At 37.7% G+C, this 19,163-nt stretch overlaps 1 protein-coding gene across 1 annotated transcript; it reads right to left on the bottom strand.

Annotated features, from left to right (window-relative positions):
• Positions 1 to 43: 43 nt before the first annotated feature.
• LOC139135555 (protein SSUH2 homolog) lies at positions 44 to 15,795 on the bottom strand. The gene is made up of 12 exons (XM_070703002.1): positions 15,570 to 15,795; positions 13,390 to 13,626; positions 11,414 to 11,524; positions 10,070 to 10,139; positions 8,967 to 9,093; positions 8,538 to 8,598; positions 7,541 to 7,728; positions 6,643 to 6,728; positions 6,065 to 6,157; positions 5,292 to 5,394; positions 4,804 to 4,914; positions 44 to 3,442 (listed from the first exon to the last, which is right to left on the bottom strand). The coding sequence occupies exons 2-12, from the start codon at positions 13,442 to 13,444 to the stop codon at positions 3,296 to 3,298; spliced, it is 1,152 nt and encodes a 383-aa protein (XP_070559103.1). The 5' UTR covers positions 13,445 to 13,626; positions 15,570 to 15,795; the 3' UTR covers positions 44 to 3,295.
• Positions 15,796 to 19,163: the final 3,368 nt, after the last annotated feature.

The raw sequence follows: 19,163 nt of genomic DNA, 5'->3' as shown, positions 1-19,163 counted from the left end.
CATAAAGTTCGCAAATAACAATTTTCTTTTTTTCTTCTCTGACCTGGAGATAAATATCTCAAATTTGAAATAACGATCACGGCTCTAGCTCAGCATTACTCAGCGTAGACACGGAAGCTGCCGAGTGGATCTCTGTCACCGACGCGCCAAACTAGAGTTGTAAGAATTTTACGACGAGACTTCAGTTGCCATTTTGAGGTAGACAGCAAAAAAATTAACTTGTTACTACAGTGATTTTCCTTCAACCAGCATTTAAAATGTACATACCCCACCCTCAGAAGGACAGAACTAACGCCAACTAGTTTGCGCTTTGCCCTAACATGTTTATTTTAGACATGAACAAATACCACCGAATGGTATGCACATGCTGTTTATTATTGCATGCATCACAAAACGACTAGAAGGTTCAACTGAGAAACGGTTCCTAAAATCGAAATCACCCCATCTTTTAACGCCCATTACACTGACAATATCATACCAGTAAAACAGCGTCAACAGAAGATGGTGGGGGCACAGGGAACTCTGGCTCCCTGTTTGTTTGTTTATGCGTGTTTGTTCATTACCTTTGTTTGATTATTGCCATACACAATAAAGACAACTCAGTATTGGAAAGGCCGAGTTTTCAGAGTGGTGGACACACCAATGCTTACTCATGGCAAAGGCGGGGTATGCTTTATTTCATATATGTGGGATAGTATTAGAAACTTTTTTTAGAATATCATTTATTGACTGTATGTGTGAACAAACAAACGCACAAAAAGTTCTTTATTGACGAACATGAATAGATATGAAACTCATTGGTTCTTTATTGTATATGGAAATAATCATAAATGAGCAATAAACATACATGCATATACCAACAAACAAACGCGGAGCGAGAGTTGATTGATACTGGTACACCAAAGTCCCTGTAGAGGGACCGAGAGTTAATTTACCTATGATCATAGTTCTCAAGCCGGACCGTCTGCTTGGTGCGCCCTCTATGGTCAATATTGAGATAAAGCTACAATGCTGCCTCACTCAGTGAATAGTGAGTGGTGATGCCATACCAGGCACAATTGAACAAGCAATGGACAATTCTGGCAACTATCTTCACCATTTGATCGAGGCATGATTTGAGCATCTCAGCTTACATTGTATAATACACACACTTTATTGGCTGCACCTCATTATGTCTACCAATATAAGTACAGAGTCAATCATGGGATTCATGAAAGCTTACTTTGGTACCATACATGCACGAACATCATACAGACATAGTTCATTTTGACTGGAGTGAGGGCAACGGCAGTACTGCTGAACACATAAATGTACCTGCAACTGCAATGGACAAGTTTTTCAGTATCATTACGTACGATTTCAACATACGGCAAATGCGCACATTGCCATAGCAGCAAATTTTGAGACCACTGAAAAAAGCAATACTTTTTACAACAGTGAATCAGAGATTTTATAAAAGGTAGACTTCATAAAGATACATGAATAAGAAAGATAGTCCATCCTAATGGAGGCATTCAAAAGCCTCTTACAGTAGCACATCTGATGGCCTATCAGTGAACGGAAATGCTATCCCAACACTGCAAACCAACAGCCTTTATTTTGCCTTGAACTCTTCGTGCACCATGTATATTATTTATTCAGTGTCAGCCTCACTCCCTGCTAGGGTATAAGTCACTTATCCACTATATAAGCTCTTGCTGACCGACCATCTGTGGACACCATTGGTGGATGGCTTGATAAAGTCAACATCACGCATAAGAGCAGTGAGTTCATAAAGAATCCTTGACCATGTCTGCTGTAAAATATACTTCGAGTTCTCTTGTACATTTGCGAATCTATAAAATGATTCTCTCATCAAGTATATAAGTACCTTACAAGCAAATGTAAATATCCTTCAAAAAACTGCATCCTTAGAAAGTGTTATCAATTACTGAGTTGGACACAAAGTTTACAGTTATCTCATCTTTGTTATAATCCCATCTGTGCAGGGTTGTTAATGTATTCAACATTCTTCAAGCTGTTAAACATATATTTAATAGTAATTTTTATGTAGTTTCACTTTCATCATCCAGTCTGCATGGCTGGTTAGGTCAGCATAGCATAGTCTTCCTAACTAACCCCTCTGTGAACGTTCAAGATAATGTCTGAAGCATCCCGATCCAAACTTTGAATCGTGCGGACCAATCACAGCCACTGCTATAAATTTTCCCAGGACATAAAAATGTAGCTACACAAAGACAACTTCTAATATTGCGTTTATCTTGCTTTGTGATACAACACACATGTTTCTTGTTAATCATCACTGTTTCGTGATCTTTGGATACAAGGCAAAGCACTGCTGGATCGAATCGTGCTCTGACCTTGGCTGTATATTCATACAGTATGTGACTTAGTAGTGAGCAGTTTCCATTGGCTTATTCAGACACGTTGCCCCCAAGAGTTATGCTTGTAATATTGACATCATTCTCCTATCATATAAAAGTAGTTTGGCAACTTCCTTTGATTGTTAGTCAAATTATTGGTGGAAGAAACTGCCAGTGCTATGTTTCTCAAGGTCAATCACAGGTGTTGTCAGTTTGAAGTGTAAAGTGCAGTAGGAACGAGTTACATGATAGGCTTGCTACAGGCCATTTGTAGCTGTACAATAGCACTGTCAATTAGATGATTTATTTCTAAGCCCATTCCACCAAGGGTTGTTTTGACAGAGAGTCTCTGCCCACAAAAACACCCTTGGCGAGCAAGGTTGTTTCACTTTGTGGCTCCTGGTCTTCTATGAATGTGGCTCAGTTTCGCCGATGTCCCTCTAATGATTTTAATGTAGGTGTAATTTTTTTGGGCTACACCAGGTTTAGACCCAACAAAATTTAAGTAAAGTACTGTCGCAAAAAAGCTTACTTGTGATAACATGCAATCATTAACCTGCACTTCGATCGGTGCCTGCTTGATTCACAAATCATATCATCACAACTGGTAAAGCTCTTTGTTGCTTGTTGATATAACAGGTACCCTTGGCAACTTTTACAAAACAATTCAAATCATATACTATATCACCTTCAACATTGGGGCTACTGTGCAGCGGCTTGGACACTTTCAGCCAATTGGTTCACTCAAACATGTAGATTCTCGACAAATGTTTTCTCAGAGGTCTATGGTCGGCGGAAACTCACCGTTCTTATTTAGATTTCTACCAATCAGATGTAACTTTCTGAGTTGCTGCACATTGCCAGAAACACTGGCACATTGCCAGAAACACTGACACCGGCTTCGGTGTAAAAATGATGTTTTGCTCACTGCTTCACAGTATAACACAGCCATAACAGTATTTCTGAGGATAACCTTGGATATGGACTTTTTTCTCTTGTCCGTACACCCAGAATCTGCTTCCATGGGTCTGCCAAGTCCAGTGTACCTCAGAGACCGGTACCGCCCTAATCATGTGCCTCTGCGAAAAGACAAGATACAAAACAAGGAAAGAAGATGTGAATTGTTTGTTCTTGTATTATATAAAAGTCGTTTAAGGAATTTGGTCTTGTATATTTAAAGGTATACTGTCACCTGTTCCAATTTTGCCACAGTTACCATGGAAAGAGAAAATCTGACCAATCACAGATTTTAAGCGGGTGACCGCTTTTTAAAAACAACGCCCTCACATGGGCATTTTGAATACAAGGAATGCCCCTTTGACCATATATGGGTATATTTAGATTGCAGGTGACTGTATACCTTTAAAGCGGTCAATCACAGATTTTCACATAAGGAGGCTATGCTGTGCTGATAAAAGCAACCTCACTACACTCTGTATGCATTAACTTGCCAACAAGTCTCTTGATTCATGGTGGCCATGTAAACGCTGATATACATGTACATACCTACTTATGAATCAAGAGACATATCTGGCAAGTTAATGCATACAGAGTGTAGGTATGTACACGTATGTGCGTTAACTTGCCAGACAAGTCTCTTGATACACGTGTAGGTATGTACATGTATATCAGCGTTCACATGGTCAAATGCCAGTAATACAGTGAAGTCAACCTTTTCCACACCATGGTTTCGTCCAAACCTTTGTTATCAACTGTGAGTGTGGATCTGTTCATCGGGAATTGGGGGGCAAAGGGTAAAGGCAAGTGGATTAACTTCAGTGTGATCGAAAGATTGTACGGTTAAATTGCCCACTGTGGACATACAGCAAATTGTTTCTGGTGACAAGTAAAGCACTTGTAAGGCATTCGTCCTGGAAACAGATGAAGTGTCAAACCATTTGGGTTTCCTGGCCCTCATGGGTAATCATGTGTGCTCTTGGAAATTAATTATTGCCATTTTGATGAAAAAAAACAAGAATAGTTGTGGCCACCCTGCAAAAACTTAAGCATTAAACTCCAAAGCCACAGTGAATAACAGTACACTACAGTATTTTTATTGATTCATTTATTTTGTTTTGTCTTGTTTGATGCAACATAATCTCTTTCAACTGACAGTCAAACTGTCTGTCAGCTACCTTGACACTGCACTCTCATCATTTCTCTAATCAAGTCAATGGGTTACACCTGTAAGAATATTTGTATGGATACTTCGCCTGTACTGATTCTCATTCTTTACAGGGGTGGGGGTGGGGGGGTGAAGGAGGGAGGGAGGCAAGGAAGAATGGAAAGATAAATAAATAGATACACAGGGGAGGGGGAAGGAGGCAGTCAGGAAAGAAAGAATGAACAGATAAATAAATGAACAATTAATAAATAAGCTTGATTTGATTTCAATCATACCATTCTTGCTGCAGTAAATAGTCCATTGATATTTGCATACCTGTTTGTGAATCCTTTTATTATTCCTCTGAGATGTATCAAAATGTAACCTGACCAGCCTTGTTGAAATATTATTCAGTTCCTGATCCGGGTATTCAGTGACTGGATAAACCTACATTGTACAAGTGAAACAGAAAATAGTGATAAGAAGCAAAGGCTTGGACAGCTGTGAAAATACTGTAACAAGCTGGATGTAGATGTTCCAATGGCATAATAGTACTAGTCCTTATCAGCCAAATCAATACAATATTATTGACAGGTGCTGCTAAAGAGCCGTATAGAATGCAATACATTAACAAGAAATCAAAACAAAACACTTTGCAATAACACAGGCATTGAGTGTGAACTTTGTAAAGCCACCATTACTGCTATATGACATTTTTCTAATCCTCTCGGCCAAAAACTTTCTAAAATGACCAGTGCTACATTTCAAGAATCTAGAAAACCTTCACGAAAGAAGATGAAAACGATTATGTTAGTTTTCCTTACCATGTCTTGGGTCTCATCGAATATAATAGATCCTTCAGCTCCCTTGATTAAATCTTTGGGAAAATCAGTATGTTCCACAATGTCTTCACCAATAGAATTTTGGCTGAAAGAAAAAGTTCAAAATTACTGAACAGTTTTATCATTCAGACTGAAAATCCTTCCATAATCCCTGGGTGATGTCATATAGATCATGGGAGGGTCAGGTTTCAAAGGTTAAATTAAGGTAAAGAGCAATGCTGTTGACATTTTCAAGTTCATTTGTGCCACTGCAATAAGTTTTTCTGACCTTCATTCCTGGTTGAATAACACTAGAGATTTCACATTACAAGATATTAATTTGTTTTAAGGTAGTATTCACCTCTGTGACAGATATCCGGACAGTCAAATTCTTACAATTCTTGTCTGATCTACCTCTTGTGGGGGCTCATTTTAAAGCTCTTGGAGTAAGAACAATTTTCACTGTCTTAATCTTTTGAATTTTTTCCCCAGAGCATTAACACAGCAATGGTGGCCATTTTGAATTTGAAACAATGGTAATTTTGGGTAATTTGTTTCTTTAGTACCAAATTTTGCATGGCAACGCGATGTTTGTTTTTGATTTGGGAAAAGAATGGCTGAAAGTTTCATGGTGGAAAATTGGAGCAAAAGTCTCTCTTTTGAGGCACATACTACCTTAATTCCAGAACAGGCATTGTAATTTTGCAAGGGATCACAGAAACATGTGACTGGCATTGCCACCCCGTGACAAGCATAAAATCAAAACTTCTACTTACAAGATAACCGTCAATTTGACAAACCACTTCACCTTGCCGACACTATGACATATGACACACACTATCCTGCCGCTCATGTTACACTTTTCACACCTAAAAATACAAGTATGGACCATATCGATAATTAGTGATGACGTTTACCACGATTACTCTACTCTGCACTATGTGGTCACTTTGTATTCAAATGCTGCATTGAGCCACACCTTAAAACTAAATTCTCTTGTATTTTTCCAATGATCTTACGGACCAGAATTCACTTGTCAACAATAACGATCCACTCTACACATCTAAAGGCTGAGGTGACAAGCTAAATACTGTGTATGTCTAAACACACTTTGGGGAGTAAAACAAGAAACTTAGTATTGACATTGAAAACCAAAGTGGTGCAAAATTTTTTAACTGCCCCGAGCAATGGTTGAGAGCCAAAATGTTTCATATAATGTCCTGCTACAGCAAGTATGGTACTTTGCCTGTGTCTGTATATAGTTTTGAATTCACTGTTTTAGACCAATGAGTAAGATCAAATGCATTTATGTGTTGATATGAAAAAAACAACCAAAAAATATGTACTCAAATACCTCCGCCTTTTCTTGCCATCACAAGCAGAACACCTTCGTTTGGAACGACGGTCTATCCCATTGCCATTACAAACATCACATTTTACCTGTGAGTGAATCAAAACAATGGTTGAACAACAGGAAACAGGGTTTACCATTAACTCCTGTTTCTCTCAATCAATTTATAATTTGGGCATGTCAGCAGATGCAGAACTGTGGACAAGAAACAAGAGGAAAATCACCGAGTGTGAATTTGATGGAGCTACCATTGCACTGAATCACTGCTTACAGGACAGCAGCGACGCCCTTGGCATTTTCCCATTGGATACTTACAAGTACCTAACCCCAATACATGTACTTACCTTGTCACCATAATGGTTCGGCCGAAACTCACAGTTATCAATTGTAATTTTGGAACCATTTGCAGGGAATTGTGGGTGAACAGGTTCACCATAAGCCCAAAGTGATACACTGGAAATATCAGATTGGTAAATGTCCAAGGGCTAACTAACTGTCCTGATACTGAAATTTTTCAACCAGTGAGAGCCCACACAGCACTCATAGCACATTCTGATATATCATCAGTTTTCTGCACAGCCTTTGAAATCAGAATTGTGGATAATTTACATAACAATGCATAATAATAATTATTCCTTTGTTGTGCAAATATATTCTTTTGTTTGATTACTAAAGTGTGCATAGATTGCTCAATATACAAAGGGGAGGCTGAGATCGTTTCTCAAAATCCACTTATGAAGAACCTGATTTGTTTGTCATGAATCCGTAGTCAAGGTCACTACAAACCTTGGAATGCAGTTCAAAGTATGTGTATCTAGCTGACAATGCTTGATAGTTAACTTTTGCAAATTCACAGGATGCTAAGGTTAACGGAGACATAGCCTGCAGCTTGAAAACTTACCTTCTTAACTCCATGGCACTTGGTGCACGTGATCCTACCAGATCCCTTGCAACGATGACATTTCTTTAGTTCTTGTGTGTGCGGAACTTCCAAATGCCTCACTTCATTCTCAAAGTAGTTTCGCGGTGGACATGGAATATCCCAAGGAGCTGGTGGTGAACCGTTTGAAGGCCCATCAATTCTCTCACCTGTTGATGAGTCATTCATATAAAATGCTATTCAAGATTTTAACTGGGGCATATCATCAGCATCTGTATATGTAAAATTTACAACAGTTTGATACTGCTGTATTCAACCTCCACGACACAGTAAACAATGGCTAGGAGGCTATTCTAAGAAAGCAATGAAATGCATCATACGATCACAGCGCATTTCTGAATCAAATTTGAAGAATGCACGAACACAGTCGTTTCCATGTAACATCAGTCCTCCCATGTCTGAATAATAATATTGCTGCCAACATAAAAAAAAATTGTGAAAACATGAAGTGGACATGTATCACTCTTGCATCAATTTTGTCAAATATCAGGATCATTCATAGGTAGTTTGTTTCACTAATTCAAAACTTTGCGGAGCGACCCCTGATTTTATTCTTCATAATGAAAGAGAATAGGATAGACTCTCCTTCAGGAAAGTTTGAGCAAAACTTTTCATACTATTTCCATCAAGATGAGAATTACCAAAATACTGTGGAAAGGTAGCTTAATTCTATACCTCTCTTGCAGTATAATTTTAAACATAAAAGTGAGTTTTACAGTTCCTATTTGTACATATCGGCAACCAGCACAATAGACAGTGCCATTTTATCTATTTCCCAGATGATAACACTTCATTGGGCCGAGCATGCAATTTTATCAAATCAAAAGCTTATGGTTTCACAAGTCTTGAAATCATAAATGGCCCTACACTAAATTGTACATTACAGATGCCAACAAAAAATCTTACATATGCATTCAGAGAAATGAAATTGTCTTTTCGAACAACACGTCAAACTTACCTTTGTAAGACTTAAATGCACGTTTTGTGGTACGGTGCTCAGCAAACGTAACAAGCTGGTACTGGAGGAAATTTCATACAATTTGAAAATTAGAAGGCAGTTGATGTATCAGGTTTGATCATGGCAACAATTATGGGCCTGATGGCGGCCATACAGAAATGACATTTACCAGAGTGGTAACTTAACTTTGTGCGCCATTCCGGAACAAGTGTGTTTCTTTCCGATGTGCGTGCCTTTTGTAAGACAGCATTGACTGTGAGATGTGAATAAAACAATGCCTGATTTGATGCTTTTCGCAGATTAAGACATTAATCAAATCATAATTCTCCAGGAATATTCAAATTCTGATCTCCTTTTAGTCTTTTCCAAGTTTGATTACACTTGTACAAACGGAAATAGATAACATCTTATAAAGTGACTTCTACTTACATGTAAGGCATTTGATGGCAGGATGTTATTAATATTCATATCTCTAGCTGCACTTTTGCCGTAGCAACAGTGCTGAGTCACATACGACAGCAAAGCCTCTTTAGCTTCATCCTCATTGATGAATACACTAAAATGGTGAAATATGTTTGATTATCATGGATGCTGCCTGACATTTACAAGTTCAAGGACCAGTAGATGTAACTTTTGATGTTTTTTACTTCTCTTTTTGATGTCAATCACATTATCTTGTTTCTCTTCCCAAAGCATGTTGAGATACACAGTATACAGTATGTCAACTCAGCCTGCACCTGTGTTGACTGCATTGTTATTGTTGACTAATGAATTCTAGCTGAGGGCTATAAGTCACATGTAAACAATAAGTGCATTTACATGTGTAAACACTCTGTTGACAAGCTAAGTGTTTCAACAGTATTCAGGTGAGAAAATCAAATACGTGCATTTGATATGTAAAGCAAAAATTGTGAAAAAATGATCAAAAGTCACAGCTACCCTAAAATAAAATGTAAAATTTTGTTTAGAGCCATTGGTATTAGACATTATCTTTGAAATAACTTGTTAGGACCTGCATGGGCAAGATTATTGATATGTGAAAACAGCTATTTAAAAGAACAAAGTTGCTGATTTTTGCTAAAGTTATCAGTCTCATAAATATACCTAAGTTGATTTACTTTTAAAAAGTATCGGTGAGAAGAACAAGAATGTGTTGTGAAAACATTATAAAACGTTAGAACTACCCTTAACTAAAACACAAAATTTTGTTTGAATATGCAATCATAACTAAGAGGTGTTGGTATACCGGTAACTGACATTATCTTTGAAATGAACTTATTATGACCTGCTGGGGCAAGATTTTGGTAACAGATCGATATAAAAGAACAAAGTTGCTGATTTTCACAAAAGTTATCTGTCTCATAAAAATACCTTTTCAACTTCAATCTCAAATTATATTGATCATGCATATGAACTTAGATTACATAAATCATGCTTTACTTTAAAATTGCAAGCAACTAAGGTTTTATTCTGCTTTGTTACATCCCTTGGGGTGAAAAGAAGAAGCAAATTTTGTTGCAATTGTTGCTTACCTTGTGAACTGGTGTTGAGGTGCAGTATCTGGCTGACGAGGGGGAACGTACGGTGGCGGAACACTCGTATCTATGCAGAGAAAATTTACATGATTTATTCATTATTAAAAACACTTTAACCCTTTCGCCTCTGACGTTTGGCCCAACCTCTATTAAAATGGTGAGTGTAAGCCTGTATGCAGGGATGAAGTGGTGACGAGGTAAATATCTCATCCCAACCTTGGCAAGGTTGTTTCTGCTTGGATGATGCATTATTTTAGTTTTCTTACATAATGTTCACGGTGCCTTGACAAGACCACCTGTTGCTTTTTAACGGGACAAAGTCAGCCATTTTTCATGAATTTTATTTGATACGAGATACTACTTATATTGTTTTGCATGCTGAAAGATACTGAATAAATGTGTGACCATGCATATATTTGACCCCGATTTCAGACAAAATAAATGAAACATCGCAAAATGAATTAATGGTCATGACCATTAATTCATTTTCATGATGGTTTTATGTATCGTGTCTAAAACTGGGGTCGAATATATGCATGGCCACCTATTCATTCAGTATTTTTAACAGGTCAAACAATATAAGTAGTATCTCGTATCAAATAAAATTCATGAAAAATGGCTGACTTTGTCCCTTTCAGGGCTAAACCACTATAGATAGGGGTACATACCGTAGTTCTGTAAGATACGCCCAGAAATGGTTAAAAAATGCCCTTCAAAGAGAATTGAATTATGTAATTTTATCTTTGTTAGATAGAACACAAGGTAATTCTATGTTTTATAGGCAGTGGTTGGTGCACCGAAGTCACGCTTGACTTACATGTACCTGAGAAGTTCAATTTTTCATAGCAAGCAGAGGCATCACAGTAAGAATTTACCGAGCTGAGGTTTAAACCATTGTGCAGATGTAAATTCATTGATATGTCATAGATTACCACAGGGTTCAGAAGATGATCCAAAATTAATAGTCAAGAAGAACTGCATAATCTAATGGACCTACCATACAAGCCCAATGTGTCATAGCCTGGTGAGGGGGGGGGGGGGGGGGGGGGGGAGACTGGACCGGACCAAAGTCACTCTTTGTTGACTTGCATGAGAAGCCATATGTTTCATAGCCAGGAGGGGTTCAATAATCATTTAAGTCCAATGTTTCTTTGCCACTGGAGGGGCTCCTCAGTAACCATGTTGTTTTTAATGGGGTTTTTTGATGCTTCCTTTTTCTTTATACTTAATAACTTGCCAAATAAATCAAATCAAAAATAAAAATTGGACCTATCCAACTAGCCAAATGGGTGATACCTAAGTGATGGGGGAGACCCCCACCCATAGTTACTCTTGACTTACCCGAAAAGCCTAATGTTTCATAGCCAGGAGGGGCACCAAGGTCACTAATATCAAAGTCAATACCACTTGCCTCTAACTCATCAGTGCAATCTTCAGCAGACTGTAACCAATCTAGAAATGTGACAAATACAGAGAATTTAAAACCATGGTAGTTATCAGACTGTCGTCTCCTACACTAAATGTAGCACAGTCTTTGTTTAGATATACTTGCTGTATTGAGAAGATCAAACAAGCAAAATAACTGTGAGACATTAATATTTACAATTATAATAAAATCACCATCATACCATACCAGTATATCTATTGCACGAATAAAGTGATCTGATTGGTTGACACCCTCATTTTTGTCAGGTAACCTTTCACAAGTACTACCATATTCTGAACACTTGGCAGAAGCAAGCAGTTGACTTGGTGCATTTTCACTCAACAGTCTGCCACAAAACCCGTCATTTGGGGCTGTGTCTAGTATCATTGCGGAAGGGAATGTTCCAATGTTATCAAATAAGTAAAATTTTATCATGTATCTCTATTAATCCTTGGGTTTTTTCTTAATATTTTTAAATATCTGCAATGTTATTCAATCTTGTGTATACCGGTAGGTAATATTTGTGTGATTACATGTCAACTGTATTTACATAATGCATGCACATGATTATGCCCATTTTACTGAAGAGATCATGTAAAAATTTAGAGTCAGGGTTCAGTAGGAGATAGTCAGTCTCGCTATATTATAGATTATATTATGATTGGATGGTACTATGTTTCCAGCTTCTGATATTTGGAACTTGACATGTGTCACTCAACAATATATTGCCTTGCACTGTACGATCTCATGACATTTTAAACTATCATTGGGACTGCGTCCAGATATTGATAGGCAGTTTGAAAGAGCATGTTTTCCACAATAACTCATTCGAAATCGAAGGGGATTACTGCACATGTTTTCTTGTTACAGCGGGGGTACTGAATTGGTTGAAAAAATGTAAAGTTTAACAATTTTACTTGAGATTCAAGTCTGTTTCAACTGCTCATTATCCTAGAAATTTTAACAATCATGCAACAAACGTTGGTTATGGTATCTACAAGACACAATAATGACAAAATTGAACATACTGTTTCATGTTTGGATAACAAAGGACAAGCTCACAAACATATGTGCTGATCCAACCCCTTGGAAATAATGCCTCACAGATTCTACTGTCAACACACCATGTTTACTACTTGCTGACAAGTGCGACCGCAGAAGGTTTTGTTTTGATTGTAGCAAGTTACTGTACATGATCTAACTTTCAGATTACACATTCCATCAAAAATTATGGCAATGAAACAAGACAATGACAGTGTCACCTATAATATGGAAGCTATTACACAAGTGGTTCTGAAACATCTGTTTTAACAAACAATGACAAAAATTAGGCCGCATATTTACAGATTGAAATTTTTTCATCATTTGGATATATGCTCATCATTTCATCCGAATAAAATCAAAAATCCAAATCAGGACCTAGCAATCAGACAAGCTGTTTCTGAGAAAACTTTGATAAAAAATAAAAATAAGCAAATTTTATGCTTATTTGAACACAAATTGACTGAATTACGCCTACAAACATATATAATAATTATCATAAATATATCTGTGTTACATATTGGAAATTTTTTAAAATTTATGAAAAAACATAATTATATAATTTTTTCATAATTCTTCAAGCCACATCTGTGAGAGTCCAATTATTTCTAGATAATCATCCAAATATTCCTCATGTGAAAGCTGGTCACGTTCCGGGCAATAATGTTTGAGTTATGAGCTCTACAAATTTGGTCTACATACAGATGGATGGACAGCCAGACAAACTGACACACACACAGACTCACAGAGTGATGACATTGGCCCCTATTGTGCCTGTTGGCACATCGGGGGCTAAATATCCGTCTTGTGATTAACATCTCGTGACAAAACAACTGAAAAGCACACGTGCCTGGGTCATAGGAAGGTGGTGCTGAGGGCACAGCCGAGTACGCCATGTCTGACATATACCCAGGTATGACAAGGAACTGATCTCCTACTCGTATGATGTACTCTAATGTCCACGATAGTTAACCCTGGTGATTAACTCCCAATTGACTTTCAATAACTAGTCCAGAAATATTGCAGGAATCGGGTTTGTGAAGTCACACAGTATGCGTTTCCCTAGGCAATCCTCCAGCGATGATTCCTGAAAAATAATTAGAATATCAGAGCACCAAGAAAAATTTGAGTTAAATTTTTGCCAGCCTTGTACCACTGGTCCTTCATATCAGGACATTCCATTATTAAGGGCACTGTCTATGTGGATTTTACCATTATCTGAACAGGTAGGTTAAGAAAATACATGTATGATTGTGACATAAGTGTGTGGAAATCATCCATGGTATTGCAAGTTATGTTATTGGCGACCTAGATTGTAAACAGTCCCTTGTGCCTGTCGATGGCCAGGTTAAAGCATGGGGCTAAAAAAAGGACTTTAGCTCCATGGTTAAAGGGACCAACACACCATCCTCTGAACATGTTCATTAAAGTTCCATTAGCTGTATCTTCTGGCAATTTTTCCGTTAGTTTTGATTGAAATGATCACTGCCTCATGTTGAATAGCCTGTCAAATAACAGAGAGTCGCATATTATTCGGAAACATTACGTGCCCTACAACTAAATAACATGTGGTTTTACAACGAAAATTTCAATTTTTGTCCGGACAGAAATACAAACTCTGTTGACACGCGGATTGCAACGCAGGCATTCTTCTGCACCTGCGCAAGCCATTTACAGCAATTTCAAAATAAATATTCATTACTTATGCCCGGTACTTACGTCGTAGTCCATTGTCCGAGCACGTTGCGTAGCCAGATGTCTGGCAATCCACGACGCGATGTTGTTTTGATCCCGCAATAAACGTGAACTAGTACATCTCGCATGATCGCGGCGTCACCATATCTGGCAGATATGGTGACGTTCTCACCAGCACACTGAGCATGCCAGACGTCAACAAACAAGCTCGGAAGGGCAACACGTTTGAACAAAAATTAGCAGTTTTATGTGGCTATAACATCACTAATCATGTTTGTTTCTTCGTAAAACAACATTTTGCAACAAATATGAGCCTCCAACATGGAATTTTCCGAGGTAAAAAATGGTCAAAAGTTACAAATAATGGCCCTTTAAGTATTAAATAGTATTAGCTCCATGGTATTAGTAATAGCATGGATGTACAAACCATGGATGGATGTACATCCATGGTAATAGTTAGCCCTGTGTACCGTGCCGTGTGTTCCCGGCGTTCAACGTCCTCCAACCAGGCCGTATAACGCCGGGAACACAAGGCACGATACGCAGGGCTAGGTAATACTATTAGTAAGACTAAAGTTTGTAGTGTTGCTAAAATCTCGCCAAAGCGTACCAACCATAGGGGCCTCAGGCTCCGATGATGATGATGATTAAACATTTAAAAAATGAAGAAAAATGAAAATGTATTTGGACTCAGTAAAGTTGTTGTTGTTGTTGTTATTCTTGTTGTTGTTGTTGTAGTTGAAAGTATTTGCAGAAAAGGACAAATTATGCGCTGCAAAATTCAATACAGCCTCACTGTACACATGGAGGTAAGCTACCACCATGCTATACACATGCACTTCAAAATTCAGTATAGCCTTTATACTATATACACATGCGCTGCAAAATTCAATACAGTCTAAGTTGAATTTTGCAGCGCATGTGTATATAGTATAAAGGCTGTATTGAATTTGCAGCGCATGTGTATAGCATGGTGGTAGCTTAATTACCTCCATGTGTACAGTGAGGCTGTATTGAATTTTGCAGCGCATAATTTGTCCTTTTCTGCAAATACTATCAACTACAACAACAACGACAACAATAACAACAACAAAACAACAACAACAACTTTACTGAGTCCAAATACATTTTCATTTTCTTCATTTTTAAATGTTTAATCATCATTATCATCAGAGCCTGAGGCCCCTATGTACCAACTAGTAGTTAGTATTTCGACAAAATTTACCAAAATAACTTAGGTGCAGATTTAAAGTGCTTGTGTACAACACCATAGTTTTTTCGAAATGTTGAGAGCAACCAAAGAAAATCTCTGTTGTTTCAAGAACCTACACTTACTTCCTGATGCAACGAACCGTGATGAGGCTGAACTTGACCTTGGGTTGGAATGTACTCGTAGATCAAAATATAGTGTTTCGCCTTCAGATGTCCAGAATCAAATGACTTGGCCGTTTAACTTTAACTTAAAAGTTAAAAAGGGAACGTAAGATGATACGTCTTCGGAACAGCTAGCCAATCGCACCGGTTGCAAACAAATGCGCCTATATCTGACTGGAAACAGGCTGACAGATATCGAATTGATCTTTGAAAGTTTAGCTTTCAATACACAGCGCCCCCTCAGTCCATCTCGTAGCTTCACGTTTGCTCAGCACAGGCGAGATAAGAGAGCCCTCGGCAGTTAGGGAGCGTTCAGTTATTATGGCCGGGAGTGGACCGGCAAAATCCAAGGGGGTCACCTCAAAATTATTCACAATTTTATCATTGACTCCCATGTATAGTGGATGAACATTTTTGGTGAAATTCTAATGTCAAACTTTTTGTCCGCATTTCAGTTGTAACAACCCTATTTCATTTAAGTACATTTATGTAAATTATCAAATATCTATAAATGCATCGATATAGTTTTGCATTGAGAAAGTATTACATAGATTCCTCATACATGTATGAGAAAATATATGTACATGTATACTACGTATAGTGAATCAACATTATCAACAGCTGATTTTTAATTAAATCCAAATATCAAAATATGTACACACACGCTTGCGCAAAAATATTTTGATCCACCAGTAATTTCTGTCAAACCCCTTTGAGGGGTAATTTCAAAATTATAGCAAGTCAGAATGGGAAATCTGAGCATTAACACCTTTTGACTTTGTAAGGAAGGTCATTTGAAAAAATCTAAGCTCTTTTTTGGGGGGATTCTATCGCTCCATACCCCTGAGGTTTTTGTGTGTGCAGCTAATTTACTCAAGCAATGTTGGGGGGGGGTCATGAAATTTTTGTCATCTTGAAAGGGGGGTCATCAATTTTTTGGTACAATGGGTAGGGGGGTTCACATATTTTGACTGATGCGCAGAAGAATTTGCCGGCCCACCCCCGGCCATAATAACTGAACGCTCCCTTACATGGGAGGGGTGGGCCGAGGGAATGGGGGGGTCACTTTTTAGAAAACTGTCCAAGGGGGAGGGTCACTTTTTATAAACCTATCTTAGGGGAGGGTTACTTTTGACAGAAGATGACTTTATGGCCAAACTTTTGAATTTCCATTTGATATTTCCTGAATAGGAAATTGCCTACAAAATACATAGATTCTTTTAAATACATACACATTATCGACAAGTTTCACAAGCAAAGAAGATGCAGTGGTATCCTACATTAAACACCTTGAACAATTAAAACCGATGAAAGACACGAGACAAAAACATATGGGACAGAAGGCAAAGTATACATCAACTTCAAGCACAGCATTTGCGATGCAATGAACGTGGATTGCACAAGGGTCCAAGAATTTTCAGTAAACTAGTATACTTACTTATAAATGTCTCAATAATAATAATAATAATAATAATAATAATAATAATAATAATAATAATAATATATTTCAAAGCATGTTAAAGGATACACCTGGTAATATCCAAATAAGCTTAGAAGCTGCATTCAAAAATGAATAGCCATGCCCTGAATTTGAAACAATGCAACATATACATGTGCGGAAGCTGCATTTTATTTGATTTATTTTAGTTAATTTGCATTTCTATTGAAAAAATAGACATTTTTCCGATCGGGATACTCACTTGTTCTCTGATGACAAAGTAATTATGGGAAATCATTTCGTGCCTGATATATTTTGAGTCTTCATGCATTGAAAACTTTGTCAAAACACTCAAAGTGGCCACCAAATAACCACATTTTTAATATATAAATCCAAAATTTTCTGTATCAGGAGGGGGACACTGGGTACCTCCTCCTAACCACCCTCAAGTAATTAGGTAAATTGTGTCATTTTAGTATACCATTACCTCTATATATTATAGTCTTTCAAATCCATAATTGGTTTATGCCACATGCTTTTAGCCTCCTACCTAACCTGGAACCATACACCCTAAAAAGACCCTAAAAAGAGTCCTCTTTTTTAGGGTCTATGCTGGAACAAACTTAATCACTAACAGTAGTAGTGGTTTTCTTACATATTGAGACTTCGATGACTTCTTATTTGTCTCCATCAGTAATTTACTGGTCAGTTTAAAGAATGCCTATATTTTCTGTCCAATTTTCCAGCATTCTGAAGCAGATGCCGTTTGCCCATATATAGCTGCGTGAAACCTTTATGCTGCATTATCCCCTTTTAAGTTTTGCCATATGAAGAAACGCATCCTAACAAAAAGTACGGGAAATATTGGCGTTTCAGCGCGTGTATGCACGCCAAAAATTGCTCTGAGAGGGCAAGTAATAAAAAAAGATGCCAGAATTCATATAGTTGGAAGAAAACAAAATCATGTGAAGCAGGAAGAAAAGAATATTGCTCAAATAGTCAATCTTCCAAGGCCCACCTGAATATCAAATGGTCCAACCCTAAAGAATAATTCCTCTCCATCTACACAGGCATCAAGATGAAGAGGATGCGGATCATAGAGTAACGTGTAGGATGAGACAATAAGGGACTGGTCAGTTTCTACAGCCTGGGGGGGGGGCGGTGGATTCATGGGGGGGGTCACCATGTTTTTGACTTTGGGGGGGGTCACCATGTTTTTGAAATACCCAATAGGGGGGGTCAGTGTGTTTTTGAATTTTGACACAGGCTCATCATTGCCTAAAATGCTAGTGTCAGCCACAAATTTCATCTTTCAGTTGTATTTTTCGGCGCGCCTTTCGGGCGCGTAACTTTAATAATCAGTCATATTTTTCAGCACGCCCAACTTTAACTTATCAAGCACACATACATCAGAGATATCTGTATGTTCAATATTTTTCAGCGTGCTCTTCAAGCTCATTACTTTAATATATCAGACATTTTTCAGCATGCCCTTCAGGTGCATGACTTAAATATACAAGGCATATATATCAGAGATATCAGGATGTTTCATATTTTTCGGCTCGCCCTTCGGGCGCCATACTTTGATAAATCAGAGATATCTTGATGTTTGCAAAGTGAAAGTGTACATTATGAAATCTGCATTTCATATGAAAAGGATGACAAATTCCTGATACTTTTCTGTTCTCTCCATGAGAATTCAGTATGAGAAAGCAACATGAACAAATATTTCACAATATATATTTGATACAGTGACTTATTTTAGAGATAGAAAAATGACAAGATATCTTTCCTTCTCATTGATGCAATTATTTTCCTTTGTGTCACAGGTTTTCTGTAGAAAGATGCTTTTTTATGAACAAAATAACAGTTAAAAAAGGCAGTTTTTTTCATTATTAGCTGTGCTTTTATGGTTTCAATGTTACAAGAAAAGGTCCTCTCAGACACTGTACACATCAGATTTGGCTAAAAAAGCTCTCTATGGCTCCTCAGGAGATTTAATTGGATGGTTGGCAAGTCTTAACACCCATCAAAGTTTTTGATTCTCTGCTTTTTCCTCTTTGATATTAATGATTGACATCCATTTCTGTACAACAGTTCAGGACATCTGGTTAAGC

The sequence above is a fragment of the Ptychodera flava genome, chromosome 6 (genome assembly GCF_041260155.1).
Source record: "Ptychodera flava strain L36383 chromosome 6, AS_Pfla_20210202, whole genome shotgun sequence".
NCBI classification, from domain to species: domain Eukaryota; kingdom Metazoa; phylum Hemichordata; class Enteropneusta; family Ptychoderidae; genus Ptychodera; species Ptychodera flava.
The sequence above is the reverse complement of the archived record's forward strand: the minus strand, read 5'-3'. Positions and strand labels throughout refer to the sequence as shown.